Source organism: Trichoderma camerunense, assembly GCF_050948025.1.
Source record: "Trichoderma camerunense strain CBS 138272 chromosome Unknown V8C40scaffold_5, whole genome shotgun sequence".
Classification (NCBI taxonomy): Eukaryota; Fungi; Ascomycota; class Sordariomycetes; order Hypocreales; family Hypocreaceae; genus Trichoderma; species Trichoderma camerunense.
Genome location: NW_028145365.1, coordinates 1,540,945 through 1,557,967, shown reverse-complemented (window position 1 = coordinate 1,557,967; position 17,023 = coordinate 1,540,945). Strand labels below are relative to the sequence as shown.

The 17,023-nt window shown below is 49.2% G+C and overlaps 3 protein-coding genes across 3 annotated transcripts; 1 reads left to right on the top strand and 2 right to left on the bottom strand.

Moving 5' to 3' along the window:
• Window positions 1–125: 125 nt before the first annotated feature.
• V8C40DRAFT_179526 (glycoside hydrolase family 71 protein) lies at window positions 126–1,912 on the bottom strand. The gene is made up of 5 exons (XM_083211708.1): window positions 1,685–1,912; window positions 1,076–1,619; window positions 884–1,015; window positions 779–803; window positions 126–693 (listed from the first exon to the last, which is right to left on the bottom strand). Exons 1-5 carry the CDS (start codon window positions 1,784–1,786, stop codon window positions 219–221), a joined length of 1,278 nt encoding a protein of 425 aa, XP_083075744.1. The 5' UTR covers window positions 1,787–1,912; the 3' UTR covers window positions 126–218.
• Window positions 1,913–5,218: 3,306 nt separating this feature from the next.
• V8C40DRAFT_239614 (uncharacterized protein) lies at window positions 5,219–7,590 on the bottom strand. The gene is made up of 2 exons (XM_083214665.1): window positions 7,411–7,590; window positions 5,219–7,267 (listed from the first exon to the last, which is right to left on the bottom strand). Exons 1-2 carry the CDS (start codon window positions 7,454–7,456, stop codon window positions 5,373–5,375), a joined length of 1,941 nt encoding a protein of 646 aa, XP_083075743.1. The 5' UTR covers window positions 7,457–7,590; the 3' UTR covers window positions 5,219–5,372.
• A 5,655-nt stretch (window positions 7,591–13,245) lies between these two features.
• On the top strand, window positions 13,246–15,457 carry V8C40DRAFT_179255 (uncharacterized protein). Its single transcript, XM_083211707.1, has 2 exons — window positions 13,246–14,255; window positions 14,369–15,457. Exons 1-2 carry the CDS (start codon window positions 13,479–13,481, stop codon window positions 15,134–15,136), a joined length of 1,545 nt encoding a protein of 514 aa, XP_083075742.1. The 5' UTR covers window positions 13,246–13,478; the 3' UTR covers window positions 15,137–15,457.
• Window positions 15,458–17,023: the final 1,566 nt, after the last annotated feature.

Genomic DNA, 17,023 nt, shown 5'->3' with positions numbered 1-17,023 from the left:
TTTTAGCACGCACCATTCGCGCCGTCTTGTAATATCATGAGCTTGCGGGCGATGGTGCTTTCTTTTTCTTGTCACACTACTAGGTAGTTGGACGGTCACCGAAGGCGGTTTGCCTTGCGTGTTGGGGGGCGAAATTCAATAAATAAATCAATAAAGCGGCAGACAAGACTCGCTTTGGGTGGCTATTTTGCAGCATATGCTTCCTTGGTCCGCTTGGTCTAGAACTTGCCCACATATGCGTTAAAGTTGTACGTCTGGCACGAGCTGACGATGTCCTTTGCGCTTTGGCCACCCAGAATCTGCCTGCCGCCGCGGGAGACGGAGAAAGACTGCTTGCCAACGCCCATGGTAAAGTTGAAAACGTGAACTCCGGCGTCAGCATTTACAGTAACGGGAGCGACGTTTCCGCTTGTGACGGTCAATTGCGCGGGCTGCGTGAGCAACGTGCTGACGAAAACCATATCGTCCATCAACTCAGCACCTCGAGGGATGCCCAACGGATCGTTGGTGCATCGGGCAGCATGGGGAACCGGGCGATACCAGTAAACAATTTCATCCGTATTCACCGTAGGAGAAGACGCGCCGGCCTTGTAGGCAGCAATGTACGGCTTGTATATATCACGCCAGCCATCGTGGGGGAAGCCATTGGCCCATTGAGAGGACCCGTCATCGCTGTGGTTGGGCTCTGAGCCGCTGTGCAGAACGTAATCCGGTTAGCAAATCCGTTTGACGAACCAAAGAGAGAGACAAGGAAAGGCAAGGAAACTGGTTCACTTACGAAATGTAGTGGCTTTCACCAAAGTCTGTGATTTCAGATATTCGCCGGTTAGCCTACCTAGAAAAGCACCCCCTTCCGTTTTGCTGAGGAGACAAAGATACTAACCATTCCACGTAATGATTTCAACCAGAGCCGGCTTCATGTCGAGAATCTGTTGCCATCGACGGACCGGTTGCTCTTCACAGATAAAGACCCAGTTCTTCGTATTGAAATGGGTTGAAAACCATGGTGAAACCGCTGCCTCAGGAATATTAGACCCAACTCTCGTGCTTGATATATCACTTGGAAATAACTTACGCGCCATGTAGGGCCGACCGCCCAAACCTTGGATGTATCTCTGATCCCATACGGTTGTCATTGGCCCTTCGATGACGCTGTTGCCGCCGTCTGTTGGCCAAGCATACCATGAGAATGCCCCGTCGATACCAAACTGGGCGCTGACGCTTCCAGCTGAGGCAGGGTCCTGCATATTGGGAATGACTGTCAGTTTCTGGCTGCCTAGGGCACTTTTCACAGGATTCCAGTTGAAACTATCGCCAACAAAGGTGCTGACAAGTGCGCCTCCGTTGAATATGGCTTGGGCTGGATGGGCAGCGTATTTGCCCACGAAGCTTGTGATGTTGCCCGTGTCGCCGTTTGACCAGTACGCGAAGTCAAAGGAAATGAACATTTTGAAGTTGAGCTGCTGTGCGGCCGCATACGCATTGTCAAGCTGCTTTGGGGTATAGCTATCCACCCAAGGAGGAGCACAGTTTAGAGCAAATCCATCAATGCCGATGGCTTGAGCTTGCTGGATCTCATTTAACCAATCTTGAACTGTGAAATTCTCAACAATTCCAACCTAATTAGTCCAATATTAGTGGGTTGTTCTCATTCAGATGTCTCAAGTGATAGAGTACACTATACCATAAAATGAGCGAATACTGGCCTCGAGCCTTGTGCGGCGGCGAAGCCTAGAGCATTGGACAAGATCACCGAAATGGTGGCCAGCATGCCAATCGACCTCATTGTCGTTGTTGATTGAGAAAAGCTGTATTTCGATAGAATTCTCGACTTAGAAGCAGAACGTCATGCCTTCTCCCGTTCTATTAGTTGAAAAGCTGCGTCTATATATACTTGCAGCAGTCAGCCATCTTACAATCCGACAGCATCGTTCGACAGCCGTGAAGGCCAAATTTGGCGACGGATATATGCTCTTTTCCGCTACAAGTCGGAAAATACCACATACCTTAATAGGATAAACTCGTGATGGAAACTCGCTCTAGCTCTGCGGGGTGCATATCAGCATGAAATCTAATTGATCGCATGATGATGCAGAGAACCCGGCCAATTCTCGGACTGAGAACAGTTGCTGCATTAGTATAGTGTATATGCATCGTCTTAAGGTTGTATCGGCTCGACACTGTTGAATAAGCTTGATCGGAAAACAGGGGCTTGGCCTTAAACCGAAGGTGTGTTCTTTTGATTCGGCTGGAGGTGGCATCATAGTCATCCAATGTGCTCCAATGTGTATAGGTGAACTCTCCAGAAAAGTTGACACCCATCTATCTGCTGAAGTGATATCGCTTCTTGTCCATCGGCCCGATGGTATAGGGGCCACCATCAGCTGAACAGTATTTTCAGTGCCGAAGTAACAGTAAGATTTAGACACAAAAGCCGGGATTCTATTGAGGGATGAAAAAGCTGAAATGTGAAGTTGAAAGATTGGCAAAGTGAAACCGGTTAGAGGAATACCCTCGTATTGCAAATCTACTATTTGCGGGGGTCACAACCGGTCAGCAATCTCAACCAAGAAGGATGGTCGCTTGCTGTCGCATAGCCATTCATGCCTGATTGAAACAATGGTGGAGTGGTGGTTGGCTTTGAAGTTTCTGCGCCTTACCAGGTGTCAGTATGACTTGTTCAGGGACTCAGTACTATCCATTGTGAAACACATGGACGTGAGCCACTCACTCTCAGTGGTTATTGCAAGCTGCTTGAGGGGCGGACTGTTTGTCCTTGGGAGAGATGGTTAGACAAAGAAAGACGGGAGGTGAATGTGAATCGAAGTGAATAATGTGCGCCCTCTGCTTTTCGAGGCTCAGCTTTTACGCACAGACAGCGGGGAAGATTGCTTACCGTTTGAAAACTAGACCTGGCAGCCATTTTTCATTCTCCTCAGCCTCTAATGAGCGAGAATGAAAGCCCCGAAGCGTGATGAGACGTGATGTGGACTGCATAGCCGAGAAAGCAAACAACCAATAGATGGCCTCTGAGGATCGGACACTGCATGCATAAAATTGACTTTGGACGCGTAGTTCACTATTCGTGCATTAGTATGGAAATAATATTTGAAAAGGAAGAGCGTTCACTTACTGGCTGTATGAACCATCGCGCACTAGATGAGTCTCTCACATCTAAACATCTTTGCGCTCGTTCAGCGACGTACTTTGACGTCAGCTGCGTTTCTCGTCGGATAAAGAGCACGAATCTTGGTATGTCACGTCAATCGCTTCACCTTGAACTCCACAAAACCCCAGTGTATATAGTATAATCTTTCTTGTACACTCGGCCGTTTATGATCTTTGGCTCTTTCGGTCGTTCGATCTTCGCACAGATAGTGCGGACGTTCTGAAGGGCTTGTCGAAAAAGCACACAGTTCTTTGCAACTTCTTTTGCACCAATTCGAGCCCCCAAAAAACTCCAATATATAGAGTATTTGTACACTCGGCCATATGCGATTGTTTGCTCTTTCTTTCGTTCGTTCGATCTTTACGCAGATGACGTGGACGTCCTGAAGTGCTTGTCGGGAAAGCATATAGTTCTTTGCAACTTCCTTTGCACCAATTCGACCCCCACAAAGCCTATTATATGTATATATAGGTCTTGTATTATTTATTTGTACACTCGGCCGTACACGATCGATCTTCAGAACGTCCGTCTCACTCGCGTGCGTAGGTTTTCGGTGTTTCGAATTGGCTTTCGAGTGCGAATATGTCTTGTTCGCTTCTTTTCTCGCGTCTGAATCGTTGCGCTCGGTCGTTCTTTCAAATCGATCTTTAACGTCGGACGAGGTAGCGCGTTCTCGGAATGGATTTGTTTTTCGATGGTCTTGGTTTGTGAGAGGAAGAAGTGTGGTGTGTCGTGGCTCGCGTCCATCTGCTTATCCATGCCCCCAATATCACCAACCCAAAACACCCTATTATGTATTATATATTTTTCATTATACTCTCGGCCGGCCGATCGATCGATTCGGATCACCACACTTCTTCCAGGCTGCGAGAATCTAGTCGAAGAAGTTGCGTTAGAGATTGTATCTGACATATCATGAGACGAAGAAAACGGATAGGAGACTGGAAGGAAGATGATGAGACGGGCAAGCAGATAGAAAAGAACGACCAAGTATGCAGAGCAGGAGATGAGAAAGAGGGAGACGTGCGAGTAGATAGAAAAGAACGCTCAAGTGCATAGAGTAGGAAATTGGAAGGAAAGAGATGCGTGTTCCTATTCAAGCAACAATCTTATTCCAGCCAACAAGACATTGACTTGAATAATCCGAAAGAAGATAGGCTAGCTGTAAGGACATGATTGGAATTCTGATGTCACGTTTGGTGGTGTATGGAAGGTGCTAGAGCAGAATCCAAGTAGAGTGGTGTCTTGAGATGAGAGGCTTCTGAGCAATCACAAGATCCATCGGAAGAGAGGTGATGACAATGGAACTATGAAAGACTTGTGAAACGGAAGAAGCATCAATAACTACCAGGAATGAGAAGAAAGTGAAGTTATAGTATGAGAGTCAGGAGAAGAGCCAGGAGAGAGCGCTAGGATATTGGCAAAAAGGAAAAGAAAAGTGATAGAAACATAGAAAGAAAGAAAAATCTTGGAAATAACAGAAAAGATAAAGTGGAAATGGGAGAAATCTGTGCAAAGAGAACAAAGTGATTGACAAGTCTCCTTTCTCAACGCTTGTTAAGACAAGGAATTGGCCTGAAAAGACGACCAATCTTGAGTAAAAGTAAGAAGAAACTGGGAGATGATGGATTGCTGAAGAAATAAAATTGTGGGAAAGTATGTGCTGGAGAAAAGAAGAGTTGTGGGAGGGGAAAAGTTCTCGCCAGTGGTTGCGGTGCCCTCGCAGCTGCCGTCAATGCCAGTAGTGACTGCCACTCGTTTAGCATCACGCCATAAGCGAAGAGGAGATGATTTATTGCACCTTCTTATAGGTATTTATTGTTGGGATTTCCTTTATCTTGGACATTGTTGAGTGTCCATATACAGCAGAGCTCCTTCCGATCACTTCAAGTGGTCACCACCCTTGTATCAGATATCGGATTACTCTAAAGCCTCACGCAGTCTCATGGGTGCCAAACATATACTAGATAGTCCGCCAACAGTTGCTGACTTCATGTACGGATGTCCAATTTCGCCAATAACGAGATGATTAGTCTCCACGAAATAGATATCCTCATTCACTGAGTCCAGCCGTAGGCAGTTTACTGCACCAAAATAGTGCATGTTGGTCTAGAACGTGTTTATTATATCATACCCGCCGTCTATGCAATCCCCAATGTCCCATGGCACACTTTGCCCACTATGATTTGATCTCAACATCTATTTAACTACCTCCTTGCATTCTCTTGATCCTCTCTTCTGCCGCTCGCGCTCTCCTTTCTCGTTCCAACCTCATCTTCATCTCAGGTGTCAGTCCTCTAGCCTCCTCCTCTCTGCGTTCCTGAGGGGTCTTTGCAATCATAGAAGCAACGTTGCTCCCCTTTTTCGCTTTCTGGTCTGGAACTTTTGGCCCTTCGGCACGGAGTCTCTCCTCCTCTGCTTTTCGCCTGTCTGCCTCCTTCTTGTCTGCTTCTTGCTTTTCTCTCTCGTCACGGCGATCAGCTTCGTCCTTGGTCATGGCCGGAGGAACCTTGCCCGTGTCCCAATCCCATTTGGCATCACCGAGTTCAGATCGTGCTACTCTGAAGGCATCGCGTGTAGGACGATCTCCAGCAAGCTCAAAAGCCGTCTTTCCCTCCATGTTCTTAAGCAGTGGGTTCGCCCCGGCTCGTGTAAGAATCCCCAACACTAACGGTGCAGAGTTTTGTGCAGCAGCGTAATGTAGGAGGCGGGGTGTATGATGGTTCTGCTCGGGAGGATAGAATTCAAAGTCTGAGCTAAGCTCATTCTTTGTGAGATATGATAGGAGTGCGGGTAACTTGGACCGTCGCACAAAGGCTTGTAACTGGGATGTATGAAGGATTGCCGTTTCCTCTTCTTCTGATAGAATTGGTTTGGCTGGTTTGGTGGTTGTTGCAGACTTGCTTGGTGTCAAGTTTGCCTTGTCGGATCCGAGTTTCGGTGGGACGATTTCTCGTACTTTGAGCCGGGTCAGCTCGATAAATGATCGCATTAGCTCGTTCTGAGTGGCTCTCCTGGTACTAAATGGGAATCCTCTGATACGAGCATCGTTGGCCTGAAGAACTTGTCCCTCATATGGCCCAAACAAAGTCCTTCTATTTGTCGTTCCTGTCGCCCTGATGAATAGCAGCTCGGAAGTATCCAAAAGTCCTTTCCAATCTTGAAGAAGAGCGCGAACATCCTCTACCAGGGCAGTCTCGTTGTAACGACGTAAAGATGAACCGACAGAGTGTGCTTTTCCCTTGGCATTGTCGTTGGCTGATTGGGAACCACCTTGCTTCCGACGCGTCGTATATCTATGAAAGGTCTTGTGGGCGAGAACTGTAGCCTCTCGATTCATGGTAGTGCTGCCGGATTTTGCTGATCTCGGCGCCAAGGAGACGACCATGGCCGCAAAATGACCGCCTCCAATCATGCAGAGAAAGAAGTGAGGCCCTTTGTACGCGATAGGTGGCAGTGTCCCGTCTTTGGCGGGTTTTGGCATAGCTATAGGCTCGAGCTGCTTCGTCCTGATAACATCAACCAAATCAGGCTGGGTTTGCTCTTTCTCGGTAAATATAGCTCGGTAAATGCCAAAGTATGTATTCTCCGGAAGCAAAGGCGAGCTGAACCATATCAGTGGCGGTTTGCCTTTACCCGGGCGCCCACCGATTTCGTCGTCGCCATCTTCATTGCTGTCTTTGCCGCCATTTCGCTTCTCCGTCAGCCTTGCTTGTTTCTTGAGCAGCGCCGTCAGCGTAGATTCCTGGCGCCCTTCATCCTCATCTTCTTCCGAGTCGTCCGAGTCAGATCCAGATAGTGACTCGTCCAAAGTTTCTATCAGCTTTTCAAACTCGGCTTCCGAGACGAGGCTCTGTCCCCGCAGCTTCTGTTTAAGGTTGTAGTTGTGAAAATCGGACTTGATATGACTTCGTTGGTCTATCACGGTAGGAAAGGAGAGCTTGCAGAGAGAGCACGCTTGAGAGCCGACAAAGCTATCGGAAGACGCGTCTGAGGTCTGGTTGGAAGGTGTTGTGGTTGCAGTTTCGGCGATGGCGATGGCGTCTGCGTCCGGCTTCAGCGTCAAGCCTACGAGACTTTCCGGCGGAAGATCGTAAACTAACAGGAGCTCAAGGCGTCAGCTGGTTGCATGGATGAGGCTGGATGAAGGGACAAGAAGCGCGTCTCATGGCTCGAGCATGATCTATCAAGTTGGTGGGGTAATGACTAAAGCAGTGATGCGACTGGATATTTGTACTTACCATATAACGGCCGTCGCAAGAGCTCGTCCGCCTGGTTTTGAGCCATTGTGCGAATTCCGCTGTGATCGTGTGTATCTTTGGCCGTATATCAAGACGTTGTTTCTGAAAGGCGAACAGAGAAGAGACGCAAAGGAGAGTTTGGAGGATTATTTATCTCGAGCAACACGAGAATGCAAGCATGAAAAAAGTTGGAGTTGCCCCTCCATGACAAGGTTGGAATCATACCGGATCTGAGTCAACCGGCCACAACCCCACAATCAGTCATCGAGGCTTGTACTTGTACTCCATATTAATCAGGCGCTGAACAGCGACTTAGAGAACGTCAACTGCTTCTTTGGCTTCTATTTACAAAGACGTTTCTATGATTCTTTAGTCTTCTTTTTGCCACGAGTTTCATATTTTACCGGTCCTCCCGATGACAGGATTACAACATTAAAATGAGGTTCCCATTTAGCATACTGCGCAGCGTCAAATACAGCACTACTTATAGCGCTACTGTTACCTTTGCGAGATGCAAAAAGCATTGTAGAATTGTATTAGTTCGCTAGGTGCGGATGATAGAGTCTTTAGTATTCATTTATACTCGTATCAAAGTAGTCTACGGGTAATAGCGGTTTTATCATTACCCAGGAGATCTGTCTATCGAAAGTAATCCTGAAGCCAGCTTGGAAATGCTTCGTTATCTAGTGGACTAAGACCTCATAACTTGAGAAAGTGCGAATAAAGGCACTGGTTGTTACAATCCAGGAAATAGGAGCAAATAGGACAGAAAAATAGGTTATGAAACTGTCAATAGAACACCTGGGCATCATGTGAGCGCGCATGCCTCCTGGAGCGTAATTTCGAAATTCATTTTAGGGTAGGAATTTGGAACGGCTCTAGGCCTCTATTTCATGAGGCTATACTAGAGGAAATAGTGACGCGTACTTGGTCCCTGTAATAAGAATAGGAGGAATACACTACATGTACACAGACGCCGGCTATCCTGGTGTCTCCTACTATCTGTTTACGCTGTTGCGCTTCTGGAATAGCTGTTTCGCGGCACCAAGAGCCGATAATTTCGGATGCAGGCATGGAAGTGGGTGGCGGGTTAGCGCAGGTCTTTCGGCTTGTCATATGTAATATATCGTTCACGAGAAATGAATCGATCTACGTAACCGCCTCGGTTAAGAAATGCAGCGGGCCTTTCGTGCTGTTGTTATTAGGCGTTGAAATCTCTATTTCAGAGGAACAACAACCCGCGTAAGGATTGCTTGCTGCAACTGGAATGGCTTACAATTTGCCTACAGACAGGGCGAACACACATGCTCGAGCTATTCAGTCTGATACGCGCAAAGCTGAATTTGGCCTCAGGTGTAGACGGACAAGATGCTGCTCCCTCTCTATATCGCGACTTCAGACCGATATACGAGTACAGTAACCACACGAAACCTAGCGGGCATTGATTAGGCTGGTGTATTCGGCGATGTAGAGACGAGACCGGCATCTTGGCCGCCGGTAGTCGCATTTGGCAAATCATGCTAGCGATTCTAGACTGTCACTGGTGCAGGGCTTTGATACTTGCTACTGTACGAGTATGCCCAAGTTGTGACTACGGACAGCTTGAAAGGAAAACACGTGTGGGCTTTTAGCCGGCTGCTGGATAACGTCAATGCGTCTCTGGGGCTAGTTATCTGCATCTTTTGCAGTATACAGATGAGGTAGTAGTTGCGTGTCATGCATGGGTGTCGGAATGATGCCGATAATGATAATCATGCAGCGGCTTTCGGGCCATTGCCAGTGGCTGACTGCATGAGGCCTGGTTGGCTGCATCGCATAAAGCAAGCAAAGCACCTAATGAGGTTGAAGCCGAGAACCGCGGGGGTTCTGGATTGCGCAAACTAGGTCCTTGGATCTGTTTCGAATTCGAGATGCTGTTCCCCGGTTCGGTTATTGTTGAAGGCTATCGACGAAGCTATCGACAAAGTCAAGTGGCTGCTGCACCAGACGCAGAAAGTTTGTGGCCGAGCTGAGGTTTATTGCCCATGTACCATATCCTGTCGGTCGTTAGTACGGGAACTCCTCCAATTCGTATCAAGAAACTGCCAAGTGCTTGTACACAGCCAAGTTAGCTGTACTCGTACTCTGAACTCATGGGGTCAGGCCATTTCTGCAGTCGGGCTAAGCCAAGCCGATGGGCTCGGCCACTGGAGGGCCGAAGGCTAGCAATTCCTTTATCCAATTGCTTCGTCGATATTCAGGTAGCAGATATGTACTAGCCCCTTGTCCGGTTCTCTCTGTTCAGGGTATCGGAGCTGCTTAGCCAAGACTGGGCGACTGATTGAGGATAAAGTTTGCAAGAAGCGTCACATTAGCCGCAGCCTGCTGTTTTGAAATGCCAGACAGTATCGACCCCTTGACGCCATTGACACCGTTACCGTTGGCATTAGCATTATCTGGTAAGTCCTGACATGACAAGCTGTGCTAGGGATGCTGGTCAGCAGGGCATTCGGCTCCCCAATCTGGAGCCTGTCTTTTGCCCATCCAAGGCTCCACTGCCAGCTGCATCGAAGCAGTCGGCTTTGCCTGGACGAGCTTAGATCTGGATTGCGGGGACGAGTTCCCCCTGCACCGCTGCACCGTTGCATTGATCAGCCGCAATGCGAGTCTGGCAAAAATAAGGGGCATTTCGAATATGCATGCCCCCGGATGCCTGACGAGCCAATGCAACTTGCCATCGACAGGAGCGTCGTACTGCTAGGGAATTCGACACAAATCGCAGTCCAGGAAGAGGTTAAATCTCAGGGCTATGCCGTACCTAGCAGGTCGATGGACGATGGCACTCACAGAAGAATGTTGCTCCGTTGCCGCTTTCGAGCTCCACACTCAGCCGCACACTCATGGGATTTCGGTCCTTTGAACCTGTGTTGCTCCATCTGATGGAGGCGGATGAAGAAAGAAAGGAAGAAAGAGCAAAGATACAAATTGCTGGCCTCGTAAAATGCTAGCCCGAGCTTCCTTTCAAAGCTGCCAAGCAAAAGACTAGAGGCGCTACCAATTCCATGGCCAGTTGGCTTAATGCAAGCCACATTCTGTGCCCTCAAACACCTGCTAGCGATGATGCCTGTTTAATTTTGACATTCCAGCGCCGACTTACGCACGGACTGGAAGATCTGCAGAGAGTCCCGATTCATGATAGGACCAAATGATCCCCTGATCGTGCAAGTAGAGGCCGTTCGAAATCATCGGCTTGCTAGTAGGATGGCTTCGTTCAATTAGGCCGAATAGAGGAGATGATGATACGATATACGAAGCATCTCTACCGTTCGTTATTAGTACAAACCGACCTGGAACCAACGAAAATACCGAAAGGGAGGCTCCGTATCGACGAGAGAATCGGCACTGTGATTCTCCCATTCGCTTCCTAATGATGATGTACGAGTATTAGCCGTTGCCTCTCGCAATCAAGCGCCGCCAGGGTCGAGGAAAACGTCACTATACGCTTGGACTCTTGAGCCCTCCCAAGCCCTGGTGCAGGTGGCAGCAGAACGGCTGAGCGAGGGTTCCATGCCATGTTCAACGTTCGAAGAGCCCTGCGGATATGCGAACTGCGTTCTGAGAACGCGGAATTGTCATCACCATTCAAGGATCTCTTTCAGCCGTATGGAAGGTACTTGCCCTTTCAGTGATGATGATGACGTTTCAATATCTTTTCAATACTCGTTCCTGTACCTTGTTGTCAAGGCACCCATAACCATAGCTCTCAATATTGCCCGTGTCCTGGCCACCTTAATTTACCCCCTCCCTTCTCGTCGAATCCCGCTTCTACGTATAATTGCAGAACACAGAGCGCAGCCAACTCGCGATTATGGTGCAGGCCGAACGCACGGTTGCTTACCCGGACACCCCTGGCTCTTGTTACTCCTCGCCATGTGCTATAGTATGCGGATTCTTCGGAAAGGCGTTAGGCTTTTCTTCTCGGCGCCATCACCCACCAACGTATGCTGCTAAACAGTTGTTTGCCCTCGGGCGCGGCTGCTATCAAGCCACTCGCATCATGTGTGTCCGTGTGTCTGTGCTGGCCCGTCTTGAGACGTCGGATAAACGCTTGTTTTGCCTGCGTGGCTGAGTTGCTAACGACTCTAGCACCAATCGTCATACAAAGTACAAGGGAAGAGAGAGGGGCAAGCCAAAGTCCATGCTTGATCGCCCTCTTGTTACATTTGCGGTATACCAAAACAGCGACTAGCATTACAAGCGGTGCGGCGGCCGAGCCTCGATTGTGCAGACAACAGTAGCAACAACAATGACCAACATTGGATTCAGCTGCACGGTTCTGCCAACAGAACGACAATACGAGCTGTAGCTGAGTGAATCAAAGGCCTGGAATCGTTTGTAATCACCGGAGTAGCCGTGGTAAACAAGGTCAAGAAATCTGCAATCTAAATCCTTCCTCTGGCCTGGCTGGCCCCCGGGCGATAGCCGCCCTCCAACTGCCACGTGAGAATGCTGCAGATTTCTTTTCTTTTTATTGCCTTCCCGGCCCAGCAGGCCGAGTGGCTCAGAATCGAGTCTCATGCATAATCGTCCAGCCATCCTTGCGCGTAGAGGCCAATCACGACCCCTGCCAAGACGAATCTGTCTGTACGCTGCTTTGGGCCTGCAGCGTCTTCCAGAATGGGCTTGGCCACCGTCAACCACTTTGTAGTACGAGTACTAGGTCTGAAGGGTCGACACGTTCGTGGACTCGCCTAGCAAAATGTGAACACGCCTTAAACATGGCGGCCTTCGACAGTGCCAGTAGGAAAGAGGCAAAGATGCTGCCAAGGGGGCCATTTAGCAACGCCACCCAAGACTATGAGCAAGTGGCGGGAAGCCGGTTGCTTGTCAATCTTGCAAAATCTCTGTTAACCCATGGCTTGGGAAGCCCTTCACAAGGGAGACCCCAACCCAATAATACAGGCTTAGCAGTTAACTCCGTACTCTGGCGACGAGGCAGTGGAGCAGTTGATCCAAGCGTTGCTCCGTTGCTTTGATCCCTCCGCTAGGACGATGCAGAATGCGAAAGGAAGCACCGACTTGTGCTGGTTGGGCCGCTGTCAGACGGTAGTATCAGCCAGGTCGGCCGAGTTCTGCTGCCGACTGGACACCCATTTCTCTGGAACCAAATGAATGCCCTTCTCCGCCCACCTCTAGGATAGTTGCCGACCAGGATGCACGGGAAACGGGTCCCAAGCACCCCTGGATACGTGCTGTTTCAAGCCGAAGGCGCCAGATTAGCTTTTGCAGGCTACATGATTCAAGGCTTTGCTCACCACCAGGCTTCACAAGGCTTAGCCCGGGGACATGCTACACGTACCCACGCTCACATTGGATTACTGGGAATAACATGGGCACTGAGCACTGGATACTGCTTGCAAGCCTTCAACGGGACACGCATTTGTCCGTACAGTAAATGGGAAATAGATTGTACTCGTCAACTGTAGCACCAGCACCGGCATCTAGCAGGTATACACTACCTTGCCTATTCTTTTTTTTTTTTCTCCGAGAAACCCACATACCATTTAGGGTTTGCGGTGTGCTCCATATTGCCATTGCCTTCCTTCCTATCTACGACTACTGAACCTGTCCCGTCTGCTCCATCCCTCCTCGTACTTTGTACGGCCTGGTGCTTTCAACTTATTAAACCCCGGCACCCGCTTACTCTCTTTCCTTTAAGCCGTCCTCTAGTCTCCTCGTCATCGGCAGAGGGACAACGCTCTTGTTCTTCTTGTGAAGACTCGAGGCGGCTTGTTTTCCTGTTTTCTTTTGTCTCTTCACCCTTTGTTTCTCCCAACGCTCTTGCCAGCAGGCTTGCCTTTCTTCTGAACCTTCCTCTCACTTTCCCCCTCCCTCTTCACGACTCTGATTCCCACCTATCCTGAACTTTGGAAGCCGGCTGCTTTCTGATTGTTCCATAATCTGGGAATCTTTCATTTTCTCCTGATCGATATGCGACGACGACTCCAACAACTAGAACATAATAACATTTTCCGTTGATCGTTTCTACTCATCAGTTTCAAGGCATACCCTCTTCCTCTCTTTCAGCCATGCCGTCAGGGGAGCTGCCGATCGAAGGGCAGTCCCTTGGCCCTTTGACGCCATCTCATCGCAGCGGCCTTTTGGCCATCACGGTGCTAGCATGCATTTCCTTCTTTGCCGCAGCCACTCTCTTCATTTACCTAACATACAAGATTGTCTCCTGGCAGCTCTTTGTCCGGCGGGAAAATGAGAAACGCTTTCGCCAAACTCACCCGGTCCAGGATGACCATGATTTGCCACGCCGACCAAGCCTGCCCCAAGGAGCCCATCATGAAGCATCTTCTTCGCAACACGCTGTTGATTTCACGCTTGGTATCGATGGTGTCTTTGCCCAACGCCCACGCCAGTCCAATGATGCCTCCGTTCAGGGCGATGCCAAGTTCCCGCAACAGGACCCAGGCCCACCTATCCGACCGATGAAGGGCTCGCCCAACCAGTTTCTCATCCTCATCTATAATCTTCTCGTTGCCGATTTGCATCAATCGATTGCCTTTGCCCTCAATTCGACATGGATCAACCGAAATGCCGTCCTGGTGGACACTAAAACGTGCTGGGCACAGGGCTTCTTTGTCTCAACGGGAGATTTGTCCTCGAGCATGTTTATCACTCTCATTGCCGTACACACCTTCTTTTCCGTGGTCAAGGGATATCGGCCGTCTCAGAGGACGTTGTACATGTCCATTGGCCTTGTGTGGCTGTTTGTGTATTTCATCTCGACGTTGCCAATCGCCATTACGAACAACGGCCGCGAGCATGGCGGCTTCTTTGTTCGAGCTGGTGCCTGGGTAAGTTTACAAACATGCTTCTTGGTCTTGTTTTACTCCACCTCTCCCTCTCTCTCTTACTACTTAGTAGTTGCCCAATGTCTGTAATTGCTAACATGGACATATGTTCCTAGTGCTGGATCAATGCCGAATATGAGAATCTCCGCCTGTTTACCCACTATCTCTGGATTTTCCTGGCCCTTGGCATCACCACTGGCCTCTACGTTGCAATTTACTACTCTCTTCGTCAGCAAGCCCTTCGTCGCCGAGCTGCCAACCCAGACAGTACATCGGATCCTGGTTTTGCGGGTGACCACAATCCGGCATTTCTCATCTACCCAATCATCTATGTCACTTGTACGCTGCCGCTGGCTACGGAGCGTGTGGCATCCATGTCTGGCGCTAATATCCCACTGGGACTCTTCTGCTTTGCTGGTGCACTCATCTCCTTGAACGGCTTCTTCGACTGCCTCTTGTTTGGCACAACTCGACACTCCATCATCTTCGCCTCTAAGTACGACCTTGATGTGGCAGATACGGGCGTGAAGACAATAGCCTTCTTGCAAACACCAAAGTCTCGACGTTACGGCAACATGGTTTGGATTCAGGGTGGCGAAGGTTCAAGACGAAACATGGAGCCAAAAACTACTGGTGGATGGTGGTCGTGGCAACGTCTGGCCGGACGCTCTAGCAGCTTGAGACAGGAGAAGCGGAGACGGCCGCGAGGATCCAGCCAAGAGTCGTTACGAGGCCCTGGCATCCAGATGGATCTGGTCACGACTGTTGTGGTGGAAGTGGAAGATGACAAGGAACGAGATCCTCGATTCCCCGATCCCGCCGCCAGCGCCAGTCCCTCGGTCAACAGTACAGAAAGGGACGCAATCAGCGCACGACACATGTGAAGAAACGCAATCAGGGTAAGACATATGTGAAGAAAAGAAGAAGATGATGAATGATTTTTTATCCACTGTTATAAGATACCTATTTATGTACAACGCATCTTTGGCGGCTCGAATTTGCTATGAGCTTGTGGAAGCTATACCCCCAGGGCGGCCTTAATGAGAAATGTAATATAGCAAGCACAGTTTTTTGGACTTTGCGGTTTAAGTACTACAAGAAAATACACCCATCTCCAAGAGCTTGGCTGTAAGCTCTGGAAAATGCCTCGGGATGACAAGTGATTTTGCTGTATGATGACACTCTCAATATTTCACGCAGACTATCTGACCACCCGCAGTTTCGGAGTCGGACCGTTCGTGGGGAACTGCTGCTGCCGTCATGTTTTCAGCTGAGCAGAGCCTCAGAGCAAAGGAAGACAATCATTGGCTCCAGTACGCTATTGCTGCCAGCTAGCTCTTTACGTACCTGCATGCATGAGCTGCTTCTTTGGATGCTTCCAGTGGACTCTAACATGGGAAAAGGGTCCATCAAAGGTCCATTCAATACAAACGGCCCGCCTGCGTCCCATTCCGTTCAACCCACTGCTAGCATTGCTCTTGTTCCTCGCCATCTTTTATGGAAGAAAACGAAGGGGGTAAAAAGGTTTAGCCGACGGTGATGCGATTCATGTGAGCCGCTGGAATGTGGAGAGGAAGAAGCGGTAGTTGAGCTGGACTAGCGGATACTCCGTTTTCTCTACTCGTACTCCGTACAAAGGAACAATTGCATAGCATTGATGTTGTGGATTCATCGGCGACCTCGTATGTCGTATGGGAAAGGGCTTTTGCGTATTCAAAGATTGGGATTGGCATCAGCTAGTCGGGCTTTCGACCAACAGAGAGCGAAGGAGAGACACTACTAGCAGCGAACCCCGTTAGCATATCATCCTAAAAACGGTGTAGTACTGCAATCATCAAAAGGTCTGAAACACTCATTTATAGCGGATCGTTGGCCAGTAAAATCCGTTTAGCCACCCTCCGTATTTTGGAAGAAAAGGGGACCGGGGGGGATTCTATCATGGAGGCTAGCTGCGTTAAGCCAAGACAGCTTCTCCGTTTTGGGGCCGTCAGCCCGCCTCGCGTTGGAGGCCTAGACCGCTGCGGGGAGTAAGTTGCGATGGTCTGTTTGTCTTTATTCAAACCAACTCGTAACTAAGGGAGCAGTAGCAAGAAGCTAGCTGCAGTAGTCGGCCTGGACCGAATGATTTTCAGCTGCTTTGCCTCGGGACCAACTTGACCGAAAAAACAAAGAAAAACGTGGTCTTCGCGGGGCTTCGGTAGCCTGGAAGCTTACTTGCACGAGAAGTCCGGCCCATGTTGAAAAGATCGATAAAAACGTAAGGATTGGAGTTGTCGAAGCTTGGCGGATGGGAGAAGTAATGCGCGACTGTTATGCCGAAATGATCATCTGACGGCGCCTTAGATGGAAGCAGGGGGGGGGGGGGGGTTTGAAAAGACAAGATAAGCTGCCAAGTTATTGATCTAGAATACTACCCTGTGATTAGCTGTGCATCGGAATTGGCAAAGGATTCAAGGTTGTTGTCTGTGCTGTTCCTCTGTGAATCCTTGGAGCTGAGGCTAAGTTTGGGTCTCGACGAAGTTTCGTGGTGGATGCAATACGCTTCTTGTTAGCAGATCATCTACTACTTCTCCCGTCAGTCTCCAACCTATGTAGATAGTCGGAAAAGGGATAGAAAGTATTACAGTAGAAAGGATCGGTGGCTAAGAGGGGAGGTTGGAAAAGAGACACTAGTCGTACCGTCACAGCTGGGAAAAGCAAGCTGGACTAAAAAGCGGGCGAAGGCATCGTGATCTCTGGAAAGCAAATCGCCATCCCACACGTGGCGCCAA

Bases quoted from the DNA above. Each gene is read 5' to 3' on its own strand.
- V8C40DRAFT_179526 (XM_083211708.1), bottom strand. From the start codon at position 1,786: ATGAGGTCGATTGGCATGCTGGCCACCATTTCGGTGATCTTGTCCAAT. The intron at 1,620-1,684 runs GTATAGTGTACT...TGGACTAATTAG, and splicing joins CAGTATTCGCTCATTTTATG to GTTGGAATTGTTGAGAATTT. The intron at 1,016-1,075 runs GTAAGTTATTTC...TTCCTGAGGCAG, and splicing joins CGGTCGGCCCTACATGGCGC to CGGTTTCACCATGGTTTTCA.
- V8C40DRAFT_239614 (XM_083214665.1), bottom strand. From the start codon at position 7,456: ATGGCTCAAAACCAGGCGGACGAGCTCTTGCGACGGCCGTTATATG. The intron at 7,268-7,410 runs GTAAGTACAAAT...AGCTCCTGTTAG, and splicing joins CTTGCGACGGCCGTTATATG to TTTACGATCTTCCGCCGGAA.
- V8C40DRAFT_179255 (XM_083211707.1), top strand. From the start codon at position 13,479: ATGCCGTCAGGGGAGCTGCCGATCGAAGGGCAGTCCCTTGGCCCTTTG. The intron at 14,256-14,368 runs GTAAGTTTACAA...ATATGTTCCTAG, and splicing joins TTGTTCGAGCTGGTGCCTGG to TGCTGGATCAATGCCGAATA.